This window comes from Anser cygnoides, chromosome 10 (genome assembly GCF_040182565.1).
Source record: "Anser cygnoides isolate HZ-2024a breed goose chromosome 10, Taihu_goose_T2T_genome, whole genome shotgun sequence".
In the NCBI taxonomy this organism is placed as follows: domain Eukaryota; kingdom Metazoa; phylum Chordata; class Aves; order Anseriformes; family Anatidae; genus Anser; species Anser cygnoides.
In genome coordinates this window covers 20,693,064-20,714,170 of record NC_089882.1, presented here as the reverse complement: position 1 = coordinate 20,714,170, position 21,107 = coordinate 20,693,064, and the positions used below count along the sequence as shown (strand labels likewise).

General features: G+C 36.7%; 1 protein-coding gene across 2 annotated transcripts in view; it reads right to left on the bottom strand.

The window, feature by feature from the left end:
- SYN2 (synapsin II) overlaps nucleotides 1–21,107 on the bottom strand; it is a 177,907-nt gene that overhangs the window by 119,279 nt on the left and 37,521 nt on the right. Inside the window, exon 1 of one of the 2 annotated variants that reach the window (XM_067003360.1) lies at nucleotides 15,056–15,087. The exons of the other annotated variant lie outside the window; for it this stretch is intronic. Coding sequence (XP_066859461.1) covers nucleotides 15,056–15,072 — 17 coding nt within the window. The 5' untranslated portion in view covers nucleotides 15,073–15,087. Of the gene's footprint in view, nucleotides 1–15,055; nucleotides 15,088–21,107 lie in introns of those variants that run through there. 2 annotated transcript variants of the gene reach the window in all.

Sequence of the window (21,107 nt, the reverse complement as noted above, 5' to 3'; positions counted from 1 at the left end):
CTAAAGAAAGCATATTAACAGCAACAATATGAACAGTCTCTATGTATTTAACACAGGGTTAGCAAAAAACAAACAAACAAAAAAAACACACAAGGAAACCAATTATCACTGATGTCTGAATGGATTAAATTACTAGTAACTGCTAATGCTTTCTATTTTCCTCCCTTTTTATTCACTTGAATTAGTGAATAACATTAAAGTACTTTTTGCACATGTATCTGTGAGGGAGAATACACACACTGAGTCTCCACTGGCTTCCTGAGAGTCTCTTCTAACCGAAGCTAAGATTCCCAGTGCACCAGAAAGCTGGGTGGTACACTCCAATCCAATCGGCCCCCACAAAGTAAAGAATTTCATGCACTGTGCTCAACAGAACAAAACTATTAATTTACCAGTTATTATGGCAGAATGAAACACACATTTTATATACCCACTAGCTATGGAGGAAGGTCCAGCATGTTTCCATGAAAAAACAATTACTTCAGGATATTGGAGTTACAGTAGCCATCAGAAACACATTATACTGAAAATTCTCAGGACAATAAGGGTTACCAGGAAAATAGAAAATAATTTTGCCAGTATCGGTTTCTGTTTTGTTTATTTGTTTCTAAATCACATTTTATGCCAGATTCTGCAGGGAAATACACAGAATGGTGCAGCAGGTTACCAGAACTCCTCTTATCGTTGGCTGTATTGCTCTACTACGTGCAGCATCTGGGATGTAAAAATGAGGCAAAAGTCCCTGCTGGTTGGAGGTGGTAATGCAATGCTGTATAATACGGAATATATACTATTCTGACTTTCTGTGCCAATAACTAGGTAGCTGATATTTATTTATTTATTTATTTGCCAGTTTCATGTACCTTCCTATATTCTTTGGTCATAGTTTTAAACACACTAGGACTTTTTTTCCTAACAAATGACCACTAGAAAAAGTTACAAACTGGATGCTATAACATTAGTAAGACCTGAAAGAATAACGCTTTCTAATTAACTCCTACATAATGTTCACAAATGGGTTGTTCTGAAAATACAGCAAGGAATACATTTTAGCAATACTCCAACCCTTTCGTTAAAAGGAACTGTCTCTTCTGCTCAGAATTAAGCTTTCCAAGTATGTTCTAAAAAATTAATTTTAATGGTATACTTACAAGTATGATCACACATAATTTTGTCTGTACTTAAAATATCAGTATCTGTTTTATTGATATTAAAATAATCTAAGAAGTCAAATAATTAAGAGCCTGTGTTCCTGAGGACTCTCAGCTTCCCACTATGGATTAGAGAATAATAGAATTTTCTCTGCTGAGAAATGCAGAGAAAGCACTGCTGAAGTTGGTGAATGAATCTGTTCTCTACAATAAATTGGCACCACAGCTAGTACACTAGCCTGAAAGCATCATCCACCCCTTCTCTAAATGAAGGTGACCTTGGAAGTATGGGCTTTAACAATTCCTGTCCAGGAACAGTCTGAAAAACCAAAAGTCAGGTAAAGTCTAGTGCAATCTGTAACACAAAACATACCACAAGCCTGACAAGGCCTGACAAGGATGTTGTGATAAAGGGGAGGCTATTAAAGATGAGAAACATAACCAAAATATATGATAGTAAGTTTCATGAAAGTATTCTCTGACATGTTGGGGGTTTTGTAAGCAGCTGTGTGAACACTTTATTTGCTTACAGTGCATCTAATTAGAAGCCAAATTTATTAATAAATAAAAAATCTTCATGAGTGATATATTAATTTTGGTCATATTACACAGTTTTAATACAAAATCCCACAATTGTTCACGCCCTCCTCATTTATTTGTAAAACAAAACTGATCTGAATTTTCAGTGCTTAATGAAGACTGGAATCAGGTAAGTCCTACACTGCCGCAATGTGTGCTGTACAGCTGCACAGGCTACTCTGTGCAAGGTCTGTACTGCACCCAGGCTGTATTCAGCTCTGAAAGTGGAGCCACACACAATAGCACGCAGTACCTCAAATTTCAGATTTTGAAATTCAGCAGTGTGCCAACCTCTTGAGCAGAAATCTAATGAGGGAGTGTTGCAAGCCCCCCTGCAGTCCAGAGCCTAGCTGACTGGCAGTACATTACAGCTGTGAGGAGCAGAAGCATCTGCTGAACACAGAACTGAATTCCAACTTCTCTTCCCCTTCCCAGCTGAGCACTGTTCATCTCTTTTTTTTTTCTTTTTCTTTTTTTTTTTTCCCACAACTAAATGCTGTTAATTGTCATATAATTGTGAGAGTCACTGCCATTTTTTGGCAGACATGAAATAACTAGGACACAAATAAGCATTCTCTTTTGACATATATTAAAACATAGCATTATTGTAATAATTTCACAACTGAACAATTCACATCTATGGGATTAATTCCTCCAGGGTCTATAGGGGTGAGAACAGGACCTGTTCTCTTTTGCACACAATAGCAAAGGTTGTTCCAAGTTGTCAGAGATTTGAAGAGATCTTCCCTCTAGGAGCTGTGCTGTGGAAAGAGCACTCTAAATGTAGTTGGCAACATAGAGCACATTAGTCAAGGATGCCCAAGAGATGAACTGAATCCAGCCCTACATCATTTTGTGGGCTACACCCACCCACTTCAGTCCCTAATGGGAAGTGGCTCACTTATGCTACTAGTCACCTCTCCACTAATGGATCCTTGGGCAACCACAAGTCTGCAGTCCATGGCACTGATTCATTTGGATGGGGAGTCGTTAGAGAAAAAGACAGGAGTACTTTTCCCATGAAGATACTGCCATTTGGAAAAGAGCTAAATAGCAGGCATGTGCAAGTCCTTGTTACGTAATATCCAAAATCTGCAACTAGTTACTGGTAAATATTTTTGCTAGTGAATTTATGACTCTGGGCAAGGATGATCATCCCAGTGAGTAAACAAAATATGAACAAATAACACCACTCAGAGTATGAATGTTTTCTTGGTTATTCTACAATAAGGTCTGTTGGGACAAAAAATCAGGATGTGTTGAAAGCCTTTCAGACTCTGAGACCCACGATATTCATACTGCAAGTTAAGTTATCTAAAGAAAGAAATGCTGCTACACTCATTCTAGTTTGCTACCATATCAACACAAATTAGTCTGTAGTTATATCACTGATTGCTTTGAGACAGTTCTCATATCAAACTCACACATAATGGCAGACTGCCACTCTTTTTCCTAAAATCCTTCTTTTTTCTAGTTGTGAAATAGGAAAACAAAACAAACAAACAAAAAAGGAAAAAAATGAGCAAGCAATCACTAAATTCCTGATGGCTCAGTGAAAACAAAGTCACCAGGATTTGCAGATATGGCAATTAGCACTTTAAAAAAAAAAAAAACAGAAAAAAAAAAGTGACCACTTTTAAGATCAGCATTTTCTATCTTTTTTTCCTGTATATGCCACTTCAGAAGCTCATTTTTATCCTCAAAAGCTATTTTCTGTACCAATCAGCAACAAATCTGATGAGCATTATGCTCAGAAATTTCATTTTAAGCTCCTGTAGCCTGAGTTTCTCCTTTCTCATACACTGCTCAATATGTTCCATTGCCCAGCAGTAAATTCAAAATAAATTCATTCAGACTGTTGAGTTACAAACAGAATCTTGCATATTATTTTTGGTAAAGACTTTTATTAGTGGATTGTTTTATTTTTAATATATTGGCATAATATGCACTAATGGTATGCAGTGAATAAGGACAGATGCTTTCATCAAGATTTAAGAGCAACCAAAAACATTCTTAAAAACTTTTCATAAAGGCTGTAATGATTATGGATGTTTCTTCCAAATGCCTTGCAAAATCTGTCCACTCAAGAAGAATTACTTCAGACAGAAATTCTGCACTTTACATTATTTCATATCTTCAGTAATTTCATTAAATTTAATGGGATGCCCAATTTCACTACTTTGCTAGAAAAGGAAAGCATAACAAACCAAAACGAATTTCTGCAATGCCTATGTTTGTGTAATAACGAATCCCTGGAAATGAATCTGGGCTTCTGCACAAACTGCCATCTATACAGAACAAACCCAAGCAGGTTTCCACCTATATGTTGGTTAAACACTGCCATCTGCTGGGTAGACTTCTCTGTGAACTGCTGAAGCTCTAGAAAATCCCAACTTCAGGGGAAAAAAGTACATTAGATTAAAATAAAACAAATGAACCTATCACATCCCAGGCCACAATGCAATTTTTTAACAAATTAAACAGAAACAAGGCTAAAGTGCTGGAAAAAAGTCCCCGCTCACTTTTGCTGTTACAATTTACCTAAGTTTGAGAGACTGAAAAAATGAAAATAAAAAAAAGGCACATTTATTTACTAAAAAGAATAACAACTAGATTAGATTCCCCAAAATATTCTCTCTCCCAGTATGGAAAACCTCATATATAAAGCTATACCATGTATGGAAGAAAGGAAAATTGTACAAGAGTTTATTATTGTGCATTCAAACACACAATTCCCAGTTAGAGAAATCTTGAAAACTCTTCCACAGTCTTGTCCAAATTAGGCTATATTTTGCACCTTTCTGCTGCAGATGCTTCTGACTGGTAGGACTTAATACTGTTCTTTCCCTCGGAGATGTTGCATATAGTCTGTACTTACACTGGCAAGGTACTGCAGCTCATCCAGAAGTACAGTGCGTAACTTCTACAGAATTAATGCTTCAGGGTGAGACACAGTGCACTCATTCCCCCTTCTCTGTCACAGAACACATTTCACTTTCCTCCTCACTAGTAAATATAGCATGTTTACTAAAACACAAGCCAAAGAGCTACTATTTCAATAACTTAAGGCGAAAGAAAAGAAATACTGAATAGCAGAGCCCTGCTATGCGTCTATTCCCAGAAACCTTAAAATCTGGAACGAACATGATTTGGTGTAACATTCTCACCAGTGCACAGACCAACACCATTCAAGATACCACAGAGAGACTGAAAAGACCACCTGCTAACCTCCGAATCTTAATTTCCTAGTTGGAAAACAACAACAAGCACTGAGTGCTACATAGCAAATGAAGAGAAGGATTTAAGTAGCAACAGAAACAGCAAGGATGAATGCTACTAAATTACTTCTTTTTTTTTTTTTTTTAAACAGTCTTCAGAAGTAGCGATCATGTCTTAAAACAATTAATGCTTTTGATACACATGCAAGTCATTGTGTTTTGAGCATCTTTATCAGATTTGTCAGTGTGGAGAAAGTACTTTTTAAGGGCTTAATCCAAAATCACATGAATTTACAGTATTTTGATAAATCGTCCATTCTATTATGAGATAATATTGTATATATCACTTGATTTAGACTTTACAGAGTCTTTTATTTTTGTAGTATCCCCTAGAAAATGTAATATAACTTTTTGTTTCTTTCCCAGATTCACACTTTTTTTGTTATTCCTTTTTCCTTCTTTCCACCCACATATTTAAAACTAGAGAGCCTGAACATTTCACAAACACAGTGTTTATACAAAGTTTATATTTCATTCTCACACACGTTTTCTTCTCTTTCTGTAGGCAGGCGATAGTTCTCAATTTTCTACAAGAGGACATCAAAATTTTTATCCTATTTACCTAGCGTGGAGTAGTCCTGGCAACCAAATTTAAGTAGACTCCAAGAACTAATGGTTTCTTTGGGTAAAATTTCTCACTCAAATCCCACAATATGCTCCTTTCTGTGTATAGGCAGAAAACCCATTACCCTGAACAGATGGGAGGTAGTCTGTGGGAAGGCAAAATCTGTCAGAACAAGAACTTAGAATATGAATAAATAAATAAATAAATTTCTGAGTCACAGGCCTGATAAAATCACAAGACTGGAATAAGAGAACTCTACATTTTAAGAGAAACATGTATCTTTAAGAGCATACACTTTTTTTTTCCATTTGCTCTATGATTTTGTTTTGTTTTCTCTTGATTCCCTTTGAATGAAGTTCAACCTTTTTATTTATTTGAAAATATAGCTGAGATTCTTACTAAATTGCAAAAGCTGTAACCTTAATTAAAAAAAAAAAAGGAAGATTAAAAAAAGAAAATGCTCAGAAGAAATCTATGACTGCTCAAAATATTAGGACAGTTAGCAAACTGTGTTGGTTTCTCTGAAGGTGTGGAAAAGCAATTGTCAGACGGACTTGGCTGTGACTTGAACAGCTGCTATGCCACGACTACTGTTCAGCTCTAATTAAATCTCAGTGCTACCTCATTTAAAAACACCAACGATGCAAACTAGACCCAAAGAACTCATGGTTACATTCATTAACTGTTAAGTCTCCTCTACAATTTGGGAATGTTTGCTTCCATCTTCAGACTTGAAGAAGTAAGCAGCTTTGAGTGACAAAATTATCTAATGAATTGAAAGTTAATAGTTATGTTTTGAAAAATAAGAAAGACACGAAATTCACAAAACCAGCAAGAAAGGTAAAAATCTATCATTACTATTCTTTGAATGGGTATCTCTTTTTTTCCCAGGAGAGACAACCTTTTAGAATGATTTGCTGAGAGTGGTAATGAAGAGATGAGCCTTCTAAAGACAAAATCAGCAATTCTATATAGAAGTTGTACCACTGTTGTTTTAATCCCCCCCCCTCCCCCCCCCCCCCGAGATGAACAGCTAAGCATTTTTTAATAAAGTGAAATACAGACTGACTAAACCAAGGTTTCCTACATGCTTTCTGTTGTCTTTCTAGTCACTTAAAATAGTTTTCCACCCTTCTCTGCAAGCCATACTTTAACAGTATGTCAGTAAAGTCATTAGCAGCTACTTTTTCAGTTTCCTCTCTCTTCTCCCCTTTCTGCTGCTTTATTTTTTCAAGTTGTTTTGAGGGACTCATGGGCAAAACTATACTTTGTATCAATTTTTTTTTAATCTTGTCAACAATTTGTGATAGATTTGTGCAATTTCAACTTTATTTGTAGCACTTCTCTTTCATATTAAACTGTTTTGACAAGAGATGTCTAATCTAAAACTGAAGCCATGGATGTTATGTCTGTCTGTGTATGCCTACACGTACATATATACATACACATGCATACATGTGTGTTTAGAGGTCTCCAGAACACCAGCATGTCAAATCTCCTTTATTAATTCTATAAAACCTTGGCTTTCTTCTCAAGAGTGCAAGTATGTACCAGAGTCAAGAATCACTAATTATGTGGTATTTTGCAAACCATCACCAAGATGACAGAAGGTAAATTTACAGAGTGAAACCTGCATTAACAACCATCCTGTCATCTGTTGCCTAACCTCCTAATGAAGGCACAGCAAAAAAATATGCTCAATATAACCAGGCTTTTTTCTTCCCCCCCTTTTTTTTTTTTTTTTAAAGCAGACAGTGCCAATGATTTATGGCTTTCTGCACAAAGCTTAATTGTATTTTTCCTGGGCTTCACATTTCTGCCATTGCACACACAGTCAAATTCAGCCCAGAATGCACAGGCATGTGCTGCCAAGGCAGTCAGTGAAAAATTATTGCAGTGTTCATGTACATATGAAGTGGAAGCCCATGATCTTGATAGTGACAGGTATGAAAATGAGGATGTAGGTACATCTATAGTAAGCTGAGAAAGAGTGAGTTTAGAAAGAAAATACCAGTTTAGCAACAGAGCCTATTCTCCAAATCAAACCACCAATGAATTCATGTCAATATAACCCTTCTTCAAAGAAAGGAGACAAAGGGAAACAGTGCTGGAAAAGCTGACTTGGAAGAATCATAGAATCATCTAGGTTAGAAGGGACCCTTAAGATCATAAAGATCAACCATCAACCTAAAAGTGCCGAGTCCACTGCTCATCCATGTCCCTTAGTGCCACATCCATACATTTCTTAAATATCTCCAGGGACAGGGACTCCACCACTTCTCTGGGCAACCCATTCTAATTCCTAACAACATTCTCCACAAAGAAATTCTTCCTGATATCCAACCCAAACCTCCCCTGGAGCAACCTGAGGCCATTTCCTCATGTCCTATCACTTGTCACCTGAGAAAAGAGATTGACACCCTCCTTGGTGCAACCTCCTATTAGGTAGTTGTAGAGAGTGATGACGTCTCCACTCAGCCCCCTTTTTCAGCGGACTAAAAAAGCCCCAGTTCCTTCAGCCACTCTTCATGTGGAAGAGGAGAAAGAAGCCCCAGAGGAGCAGTCCAGAGAGACAGAAAAGCTTCACAATCACTTAAAGCTGACTTGAGCCCAATGCTGTAAAAATCAATGATTTTTCTTGACCCTCCCTCGGGCCACAGAGGCACATTGCCATCCCGGTCTAGCACTCACATACCTGCACAGTCAACCAGGTGAGGAAGGCTGGGCTGAATGCTAGCGATTATTTTTGTTGTCCTAAGAACATTTGTGCTGACAGTGAAACATCAGGAAGGGGGGGACAAATGAGGATGGGATCTGAAGTTTAAATGACAGCAAAAGTAGATGATCTTAAAGGATCAAAGACATGGATCTACAAAATTAAACTTCATGCAATCTGCAGTCCCCAAGAACTCGCATGACTCTCTATAGGTAGAGCTGTTAACACCTAACAATTATTATTTTTATTTTTTAAGGAACTAAGGGAAACTGATTTCATTAACTTGCTGTATAAAAGACACCTATAGCAAACAGTCAGAATGGCTTTTTACAAGTGCCTTCTTTTACTGAGAATTTAATTATATTACCCGAACTCAATATTAGTTATAATATATAATTGTGTATATATATATATATATATTATTGGAAAACCATTTCTTGGAATAAAATTTATGCTAGGCCAATTGAATCCAGTATTCTCCCTAGAGTATGACTCACCAACTCTCTTAAGATCTTTATCACCTGAATTTCAATGCCTAGTCAGTTTTTCCAATGTGGCGACAAGAGACTAAAATGAAACTGAAAAAGAAAAGCTCAATAGATCTCATTGGAGGGCAGAATAATGTCACTACATTTTTTTAAATGCCATAAAGAAGGATGAGGACCAGTTCTGAATTATTACTAGCATTGTTGCCATCTAAACTTTGGCAATATGAAATCCCCAATACAGTTATAAGACCACCTTAAATAAATCTGTTATCTGCTGAAAACAGATGAGGACAATCAATATAGCCTTCTTCATTTGCAATGGTAAAGGCTTTCAGAAGCTCATGGAAACAACTGAGACTTCCATCTTTTCAAGGAATTTCCTCCAAGTAAGTCAATCCTTAGGGCAGATAAAAGAACAACTACATAACCTGTCATTACATGATATACATGTTTCTTTCTCTGAAAAATATCAGACTACAGAAAACATATGCTAACATTTTCTCATTTAATTTTGAGCACTTATTGTAATATGAATTCATGGATTAAAACTACAAAGGGCAAGAGAATCACTGCAAAAATACAGGTCAATTAACAGAACAAAGAAAAAACTCAAGTCACAGTTTTATAGGCACAGGAGAATATGATGCACGTAAGAAAACTGAAAGAATAACTCCCTAACACACAGTAGGCAAAACAATTTACTTTCCTCTACATAAATCTCTCTCTCAAAAAGATGAAATTATTTCAGAAAGGATCTCTCAGATTAAAAAAAAAAAATCAATGCAAGGTTTTGATTATGTAAAATCCTAAAACAAAATTATTCTACTCATTTCACTTCGTGACTCACTGCAAAAGTTAATACCACTTGCGTGAGTCACTGGCACACTACCTGTACCTTAAAGAAGGATGCATTCATCAAAGATAAATTATTCAGAATTTTAAAATACATAGTAGATCGCTACTACCCAGTTCCAACAAACATTTGAGTATATATATACAGAATAATTTATGGCAGCTCATGAATATGCCATTTTCTAACAAATGTTAATGTTCCATTAATTTGAATGGAATACACTTATGTACTATTCTGAATAATGAGACAGACATACAGACTCCTCCCCTACAAATATTTCAGAAATTCTACTTAGTCTTTGTAGGTTATGGACCTGTGTCTTCTGAGATCTCTGAATTCCCATTATACCAAAGGAGTTCAGATCATCAGATCACAGAAACATTTTAGAGGGGAGGCACATCTTTCTTATGGACCAACAGCACAGTCAGTTTCAGTATTGATGACCTTGATTAGAGGAAGATTTTGTACTTCAGCTGAAGACAAAAAGCTCTTAGAGCTCCCTTGAATACCCATACGTAAAAGAAAAATGTATGGGCACTGTAAGCATTGTTCATTTTTGCCTGCTGTACCTTTTATCTGTGCAATTTACTTAGCTAGTTTGGTAAGAGAAAGGTACGAACACCTACATATCAAGCACCAGCTTGTGCTTGGCAGATTTAATAAGCAAACGAAAAATGTCAGTCCAGGTAAAAGATTTGTAAGTTCTTTCCTCAAAAACAAATTACATGTAACTTCAAAATAACAGAAAAACATTAACACAGCTGGTATGTATTCCATACAAAATATATGCCTAATGGCTCAAGATGATCTGGGCATAATGATCCATGAAAGTCAGGTACCAAACTGGTATAATATTGATATTTTGGTAATATAATATTGGTATAACATTGATAATATTGGTATAATATTGATAATTTACCTATGGACTCATTAATGCTTTTAACAGACTTCCAAGTTAATTATACGGACTTTGACAATATTAAATCTCAATAGAATATTTATCATTAGATGAGAATCTAATTTGCACTGGATGAAAATAGGAATGAAAAAATTATTGTACTTGAGCATTTGGAGAAGAAAATTTAAAACAGAAGAAAATAATAAAAAAAGGCTTCATCTGCTTTCTTTCTCAAAACTAACATATTTTATAGCCTCATATGCTTTGATGAAGTAGTATTTTTGGGGGTGGGAATTTATTATATGAACACCTAGAATTGGCAATGCTGCTGGTTTTCCACCGCTGATTTAGAAAAATAACAATACCTATATTTTCTTATTATTTTTATTACTCTTAGGAGGTTGTTGTTATCTTCACAAGAATAGAAAAGAAAGAACTGCCACAGCAAATAGGCCATATCCTTCTACTTGTTTTCCCCACCAAAATTTCTATTATGGCTTCAAAGACAGACTCGTTATAGAGATTCTACAGCTGAAGGCAAATCAGCAGATGTCTATCCCTTCCTCCACAGTTACTAAAAATGAGCTGACTTCCTTATCTGCCTACATATGGCTTCCAGCCTTTCTCAGCGAAAAACAAAAACCCTGTCCCAAAGAGCACACATGCATTTGTATATTATTCTACCCTAAAAGAGTAGTAGACAGGGAGCTAATTATTCCTCCTCTATCCCATATAACCACAGATGCTATTCTTATCTGTCACACTGATTTTATATCATTCATTTTGTGTGAGAGGAGGCCGGTTCCTTTCTTAAAGACATGCTCACTAAAAAAAAAATAAAATAAAATAAAATAAAAATAAAATGGAATGTAACCATAGTTTATTCCTTGTAAATTGCAAGCATACTTCAGATACCAACTGGCTTTAACACTAGACTATTAAATGAGCATTTAGCTATCATTTCTTGTTCTGCTCTAATGCCAGAGTGCAATATTTCTTTTTCTAAATTTCATCAGCTCTTGGATTACTTTTAAATATAAAAGTATGATTACTCGATCTTCTTTCACAAATACAAAAGTGTCTTAGTGTGTTTGAAAACATGAAGTCCCTGAAGAATGTTTGACGTGAAAATTATCAGCAGCAAAATCTCCTCTGCTCTATAAAATTTCATAGCAAGACATTCATAACAATTTAAAAGCTTGCAAAATCCACTCAATTACAAAGGTCTCCTTGTTTTTAGATAAATCCATTTGTATGTCATTTAATGCCCATGGCCATACCGAAATTTTACAGTTAATTGTAAACAAGTCAGTACAGGTAGCATTATAAGAAAGCCTGCAGAGAAAAAAAGCTCAAAGGAATAAAAAATAGAGAAAAATGTCAATTGAATGACAAAGTGCATTGTATTGAAAGAGGAGTTAAAAGGGAGACTAATGAAAGGAGTTCAGGACAGTGCCAATTCACTTAGAATATAAACATAAAAGATTGCCAGTGATTCTGCAAAATGGGGTGACTCATACCTTCTCTTTCTATCCTCTGTGATGCTCCTCAACCTTTATTCATTTTTGTTATTGTTGCTACATTTTAACATTCCTGTTACTCTTACGATGTATAAGTTGATTAAGAAACCTGATAAAAGCAAGGACATACTGAAAGGTCTACTGCAATGAAACACATCAAATATTTTAATTTTATTTATTTATTTATTTATTTTTACAACAGCATTAACAACTAAGAGGACTTTTTTTACAATATCTTGCTGCTGTGTTTGAAGTTAGACAACTTATTGCATACTGAGAAATAGCTGTTTTTCTTTCCTCTGTGAACATAAACTAATCCAATTGCATGTTACACCACTTTCGTCTCTTTTATAGTCAATCTTAATAAAGATATTTCGCATATAGAATACAAGAAAGAAGCCTACCCTTCCGAAAACTTCATTTATGCCAAGAAATCTTTAAAATATCTTTAACTGTTCTTTGTAGCAGAGGAATGAACTTTCTAATCTGAAGAATTATGTTACATATCACAAAACACGTTTTCAAAGGCTGTTAGAAAAATATATAGAAAAAGTTTGCTAAATAATGGCTTTCCTGTTTCCAAACAGGATCTGTTTGTATTTTCTAATAGCTGCAATATATTATTTATTCATTAGCAAGACCGTAGGTCTGACAAAAAATACGGCTAATGCATAAGTAAGACGCATGCAAACACATTGCCCGGTACACAGTGTATGGTCATATGTTCTAACCTAATGATATGGCAGATCTCCACTATAGATGCTTTGGGACATTTTAGAAGAGGGACTTTAAATAGTAGAGTACTCCCCATTTATCAAAAAGATGGCTTGAAGTTCACATACTGACACACTTGAAATTATTAATTACACTAATGTATGTGTATTGCCAGAATTTTATCTGAAAATGATTGGTATACTTTATCCTTTCTCTCCAAGCATTTTTACTCACCAGTGTCTATATGGAGCACAGCTGAAGGAATTAATTAGTAAATTTTTGCATTTAAGCATCTGGTGACACTGGCCTTTCCACAAGAAAAAATAAATAAATAAAAATAAAAACCCACAAACATATTCAGAATCCACTACTGCCAGTAATTATGTAACAAAAGGTTCATATTAGAAATCACAGAAGAATTAAACCACTAAGTGGTTTAATAAACAAACATCTGGTGGTACGGGGGTTTGCAAGTAATTTACAATATTTTTAGCTTGAATTCAGCAATACCTGAAATAATTGCTGATACCAAATTATGAAATTTTCCACAGTTACATAACTGAATTATAAATAGGACTTCTGTGCTTGCATTCTGTATCCCTTCTCTTTCTTTCTTCTCATTATAGTGCTCCACACTTAATTTCCAGGGATGAGACTTCTTTAAAAAAAGCTTTATTGCTTTTTGGATTCTTGAATTAAATATTTTGTAATACCACCAAAGCGTTCTTTGTATGAGTGGCAGTCAGTTTAGTGAATCTATAATTACACAAAATGCTTACAAGTACTGCATTTGGAGACGCATTTTAATTTAGAAACCTTTTGTTTAAAACAAATGCTGCAATTTCTTCAAAAGCTTTGTTCAATCAATGTAAAATTGTTATTATTTTTTTAAGAAATACTATGAAAAAAAAGGAGAAAATCTGCTGTATGCTACTCAAAAAAAGCCATGTTTTTTCAGTATTTCCAAAACTAGCACTTTACAGCACATGTGCATATTAAATAAATAAATACATACATGTCCTTCCTACATGATTTGCACATAACTGATTGGTTATTTTCTATCATCTGTTAATTAGAATATGCTAATACTAACATTATTCATCTAAGGAGTAAAATCACATTTCTTTCTTGTACTTTAGGAAGCACTACAAGATAATATTCCTTTCAGTTGCTGGTATAAATACATACACATTCTAGAAATATATGTTCTTCTACCAGCAGTAATGAACTCACTCTAATATACTCTGAGCCAATTGGAAGCCATCTAGCCACAGTTACACAAATTGACAAAACCAACTTAAGTTCTTCTGGGGATGGATTATTTTAGACACGCACTTAAATCGACAGCCTATGCATACACGCACTTTATATGGATATGCATATGAAGATGCAAAGCATTTTATCCCACTTAGTCTTCTCCCAAAATTCCTACATGGTAGAGACAGGGAGATCTAACATCAGTTATCTGTGAACAGACTGAGTCATAAGTAACTAAGAAATTAAATCCTCCCTAGAGGAGCAGTCCTAGCTGTGCATTCTTACATGAAAAGGAAGGATCATAACTAAATATACATTGCATTCAGACACAGATTATGAATTTATATTCAAAATACTCCTCTATGATTGTCATCATAAGACTCTCCGGGCTGAATTCAATATAAAAAGCACGTCAACTTTATTACCTCTCACTCAGGCTCATTTTCTAACAGATGGCAAAGTGACTATCTCCAACCATGGAATCTCCCTCTAGCAAGCAGCTAACAGAAGAATGGACTTTGCTGGTGTCCAGCTGACTCAAGATGCTGACACCTGATTAAGATTCATTTTGCTCAAACACCACACAGAAAACAAAGATTTTATAACATTTTTTTTCTGCAAACAATTTCTGTCTGAAAACTGGAATCACAAATCTACCATCCACATTCAAATGTATGACTGCTTCAGAAAATAACTGATCAAAGTAGCATTTCTGTACCTCACAACTGTCACAGTTTAGCTACACATAAATATCACTGCCAAGGCCCTGTGACCATTCATCCAAGCAAAATAAGTCACAAGACCCATGCTGGTGTCTGGTGTAGTAAACAGAAAAGTATCACAGCACAGCAAAGAGTAATTGCATGCATGCTCTCCTTCATTACACTGTTATGATCTGAGTAAAATTGCTGAAAAGAGTGCAAGTGCTCCACTGCTTCACAGCATTATTCCAGCATGGTGCAACACCGCCCAATGTTATAAGTAATGTTATCACAGACATTAACTTTTTATCATGTATATCTGAAATAATGCTTACATAATTGAATACTGCATAGCTTCATGCACAAAAACATCAAGCCTGGCTGGTACAAAAAGTGAAGTAGCAATAATGATTGGAAAACTACAGGGATCAGTGACACATGCCAAGAAACCTGCAGAATATAAATCTCAGCTAGAAGAGACAGAGACACCTTGATCTTCAAGATTCCAATTCTCACCTGAAGGACAAGGACAGATGGTCAGTGATGTAATCAGATTCAGCTGATTCATCAAGCAGGTACATTGAATATCAATACGAATACTTAATTCTATTTTAAATATAGTATAAGCTATCAATCACTAAAAAGTTATGTGTGCTTTTCCTATGCTGCACATATTTAGTAAAGAGTTGCAGTGTTTTTGCTCTTTCCCTGAAGCTGTACTTCAGTTTTATAGCAGAATTTCCACTGCAATCATGCTTGAATTTCCATGATTTAAGGCACTTAGGCATAGAAGTGCTTAAAAACAAAGCAAGTACTTCCATTAGCAGTAGAATTTAGCAGCTTAGACAATCAGGCTTCACATTTAAATTATGCTTAGCAGAGCAGAATCAAATCTTTCCACCTGCTGGTGGTACTCAAGTTACCTCACTTCAGTCTTCCTCAGATCAGCAAGAATACTGCGATTTGGGCAAAATGTGTACTGGTGAATTTGATTATTGTAAAAACATAAACAGTTGATAAAAACAAAGCCAATGCAACAAATAAGAAATCATAACAGCAAAATTAAAGCTAAATAATCAAAATCCTATATCGATGAACTAACTAAAATTTCACTTATGAGAAGACAAACATGTAGATTGCAACTGAGAGAATTTTGCTCCTACATTTCTGCTTGAAACTTAGTGGCTGCTGAGTTGAACAGAATTTCCAAAATTAATCTTGATGCTTTTGGACATGTTGTTTAGTACTTCACACAACAGACTTTCACATCAAAAGTCAGCCCCACCTGATAGGTTTTGTTGAGAACACCTACTCGGAATTGTGCTAATAGCTATTGCCAGCACCCGTTCACCTGTTCACAAAACACCATTTGCCTATTAGCAGCTAATGCTATTAAAGTCAGGGAAAGCTATCAAAAGATGTATAAGCAGCACCACTGAGTGATATTCATCATAAATAGTTGAAAATATCTTACACATATGCTCACACTGGTATGCAGAAACAATGGTGACTTATTTTGTTAAAGTAAGGCAACAGCCCTATTCATATATTTCATCTAGTTCATAGAATTAAAACTGTTGCATGACAAAACGTGAAGCAGTTTGTTAACAGTTGTTAAAGTGATCATGTACCAGTATCATTAATTGCATCAAGCACCTAATGCATGACAATACCTATGCTGTGCCCCCAAAACTACTAGTCATATGCTTTTCTTAATGATATAAAAACAAACATCACATAAGATTACAAATGACAGACAAAATTAGTCCAAAGAATCTCATACAAGTACATACAGTTTTTACTGGAAAACTTAGTTCATCTTCCCAGTAAAGCAAGGCTTGTGCTGTCATCCTGTACACCTAGCAATCTTTGAACGTCCTGGGCAATTCCAATCCAATTTGAATGAGAAATGGAATCTTACAATCCATCTGGCCTAATGAAAATAATAATAAGTAATAAATAAATAAATAAACAAACAACAACAAAAAAACCCCACAGAATACTACTTAGGAACAGTGTTTCTTCAAAGGGAAACACATACTCACATACTGGTTATTTCATCCAATCATTTTTCAACCATGTTAAGCTTTTTCTGTAACACTTTGGATACTTTAAATTCTTTGTGTTTGTATGTTTATCTTGAAGTGTTTAGGAGACAAAAATGATTCTGTACAAAAGTCCCTATGTTTCTTCATGAAGAAACATTGTGTTTGGATGGAGTATGGAGTATGTTTGGATTCTGGAGTATCACAGAATCACAGAAGCATCTAGGTTGGAAGAGACCTCCAAGATCACCTAGTCCAACCTCTGACCTAACACTAACAAGTCCTCCACTAAACCATATCACTAAGCTCTACATCTAAACGTCTCTTAAAGACCTCCAGGGATGGTGACTCAACCACCTCCCTGGGCAGCCCATTCCAATGCCTAACAACCCTTTCGGTAAAGAAGTTCTTCCTAATATCCAACCTAAACCTCCCCTGGCGCAACTTTAGCCCATTCCCCCTCATCCTGTCACCAGGCACGTGGGAGAACAGACCAACCCCCACCTCGCTACAGCCTCCTTTAAGGTACCTGTAGAGAGCGATAAGGTCGCCCCTGAGCCTCCTCTTCTCCAGGCTGAACAACCCCAGCTCCCTCAGCCGTTCCTCGTAAGACTTGTTCTCCAGACCCCTCACCAGCCTCATTGTCCTTCTCTGGACGTGCTCTAGCACCTCCATGTCCTTCTTGTAGTGAGGGGCCCAAAACTGAACACAGTACTTGAGGTGCGGCCTCACCAGAGCCGAGTACAGGGGGACAATCACTTCCCTAGCCCTGCTGGCCACACTGTTTCTTATACAAGCCAGAATGCTGTTGGCCTTCTTGGCCACCTGGGCACACTGCTGGCTCATATTCAGCCGACTATCAACCAATACTCCCAGGTCCCTCTCGGCCAGGCAGCTTTCCAGCCACTCATCTCCCAGCCTGTAGCTCTGCTTGGGGTTGTTGCGCCCCAGATGCAGGACCCGGCACTTGGCCTTGTTGAACTTCATACAGTTGGCCTCAGCCCATCGGTCCAGCCTACCCAGATCCTCCTGCAGAGCCTTCCTGCCCTCGAGCAGATCGACATGCACCTAACTTGGTGTCGTCTGCAAACTTACTGAGGGTGCACTCGATCCCCTCATCCAGATCATCGATAAAGATATTAAAGAGAACTGGCCCCAGTACTGAGCCCTGGGGCACACCACTAGTGACCGGCCTCCAACTGGATTTAACTCCATTCACCACGACTCTTTGGGCCCGGCTATCCAGCCAGTTTCTAACCCAGCGAAGCATACGCCAGACCAAGCCAAGAGCAACCAGTTTCTTGAGGAGAATGCTGTGGGAAACGGTGTCAAAAGCCTTACTGAAGTCAAGGTAGACCACATCCACAGCCTTTCCCTCATTCATTAGGTGGGGGACAGTCAAACAAACATATCTTTGGTGTGTTGTGAATCCAAATTTCCTCTGATATTTCCTTGCTAGCATCTCTGTACACATATGGTACATCCTAAAGTCCTTCTGCCAGCTCCATGGTGAGCCGTTCCCATCTTCTATCCAAGTGTTCAACTGTGCGCACCTGCTGCCCTGCAGTCCCACTGCTGCTGGCAATGTTACATCCCACTACATCACATGCTAGGTTGTTCAGTGGAGAAACAATTAACAGTTTACCAGCTGGTCTTGGTAGAATGCTGCTGCACAGCAACAGCCAGAGAAGTATGCAATGATGGCTGATGTAAAGAAAGACTGTGTGTGTGGTACATCCCTTTGGAAGGCAGTTGTCCACCTCCTAAGATGTCTTAATTTTCCAGTCATTTAGAAAGTTCACACCTTTCAGAGGTATAATTTACATGAACTTGGCTTTCTCAGTCACCTTCCACAGACTCCTTTAAATTTATCCATGGACCAAGAAGCCACGAGACACCATCTGTTGATGTGATTTTCCTCTATAAACCTTAAAACTTTTGCTCTCCTGTTTGTGACATTCGGATTAGAATCATAGAAACACAGAATCATCACGGTTGGAAAAGCCCTCCAAGGTCATCTGGTCCAACCAACCTCCCCCCCCACCCACCCCCCCCCACCCCTATAACCCACTAAACCACGTCCCTAAGCACCAGGTCCAACCTTTCCTTAAACACCCCCAGGGACAGTGACTCCACCACCTCCTGGGCAACCTGTTCCAATGCCTGACTACTCTTTCTGAAAAGAAATTTCTCCCAGTTTCCAACCTGAGCCTCTTTCTTCCTTCCAAGTGCATAACAAAAGAACAAGTGGTCTTTAACAACCCCAAATTAATCCAAACTGAAGGGGCAGAATGTCAGAATCAGTAAAACATTATTAAATAGCAGATCTCATTGCCACAGGATGTCAGGATTTTAACAAAAGTAAAAAGAGATTAAACATACATATTAAAAACATCCAAACCTTATACAACTTACAGCAAGTGATAATACAAGCAACATTAAATTTTAAAGTCAGGGCTCTGGTCAACCTTGCAAGGAGAATGTGTTGTAGCTTATACAGAAAGGAAGCAGGAAGTTTTGCCCCTTTTCATCTTTTGCAAATAAGTTTCTGACATGTTTTATTTCAGCAGTATTTGATGCTCCTGGATTAAATAAACAATCAGTATTATCTAGGATGGAAAGTTAGAAGGTAAGCTTTCTTAATCTTAATGGCAGCATTAAGTCCAATAATATTGGGATGAAAATACAAAGAGATGCCAAGCATCTCCATACACGGTGTTGATTTGACTAATTTATATTATGGCTTGTAAAAAGTTACATATAGCCACTCTGTTCAAATTCAAAATAGCAGGTAGTTCCACCCCCAGGGAAAGAAACTGCACATGTAATCAGCAGATAACAAAAAACACAAAAAAACTACCTCACCTACCAGCTGCAGATGTTCAAGAGTATCTGCGTCCATTAACATATTTCATAGCTCCCTATCCAGATTTTTATTTCCGGGTAAATATAAATCAGAAAATGACTCCTCCTCTCCTCCACTGTTAAATTATTTGTAAATTGGAAATGTTTTTTTGTTTGTTTCCCCCACACAAATACCTACTTTCTCAGCAACTATTTTCACTCAATTATTTTGGCTTCTGTTTTCCAGCTGGGGGCTCAGGCCTGGATGGCCACCAGAGGTTTGTGACAACCCAAGGGAAAAAGATGAAGATGGGAAAGCACAAGGGAGGTGTAATTAAGGTTACATGACAGAGAAGCACAAATTATGTCACAAATACAGGAATAAAATTCTAATATTCTTACATGACTTTGGTAAGCTTTGGACCAGTTCTGACTGTGGTAACACTGAGGCATTACTGGATGTGTAGTACAGGAAAAAAATAAATATAGTACTAGTGTTAGAAGGTTTGTTTTTATAGCTACAAGATTTCTTCAAGGGAAGAAAACAGAGTGGGATTATGCTACAGGTTCTTATATATACATATGTAGATTATCGCTGAAGATTACTTAAGCATAGAAAAGCATGCTGTATTAAAGATGTATGTAAGTGCATCTGAATGCGATACTGAATGCCATCTATTTGCACACACTAGCACCTATATCAGTACACTTACTACTTTTAAGGTATACAAATGTAGTACAGCATTTTTAGTCTGAAATGGACGCCTTAGATATACAGCTCACCAACAAATTATACCTAATTATCAATACTTTTTCTGAATTTTTAGAGATGAGAAAGTCTTTGGGGTTAATAACAGTTTTCTGATGTACATAAGTAGAATATGTACTCTCTCATCTTTCTCTTTTTTTTTTTTCCTCCCCAGTTTGAATACTCCTTCGATTGCATGAGAGGCCTGCTTGCAAATCAATTCATTTTCTTTTCTTTTTTTTTTTTTTTTGTATTGCTATTTTGCCTTTTTGAAATTTAACTGTTAAGGCTGAACCCAAAGGCAAATTATTAAATGACTAAGCAAAAATTTACAAAAGTCTTGAAGCAGAGTCTCAGAAATGATAATAGAAAAGGGCAGATTAGGAAATGACTTAACCACTCCCTCCAACACAGACCTCACTTATTTTATGCATTGTAGTCATCCACTACTTAATAACTGTTGGGAGGATGGCACAATGATGTACATTGACAAGGATGTTTGGATGTTATAAAATATGACTACAAATCCACAGCACCAAATTCTCAAGTACTTTTTGAAAAATCAAATCCAAATTAGGACACTACTCCAGTTGTTAGATGCTAATGATGCTTAGCAATAATCATCATAGGCACAAATACCCTAATTTAAAAGCAATTAGCAAGCCACGTCATTTGTAACAGAACATTCTGAATATATCTGAAAACTGGCTGTGCCTTGTAGTTTGTGTTTAACACTCCAACACCATTTTT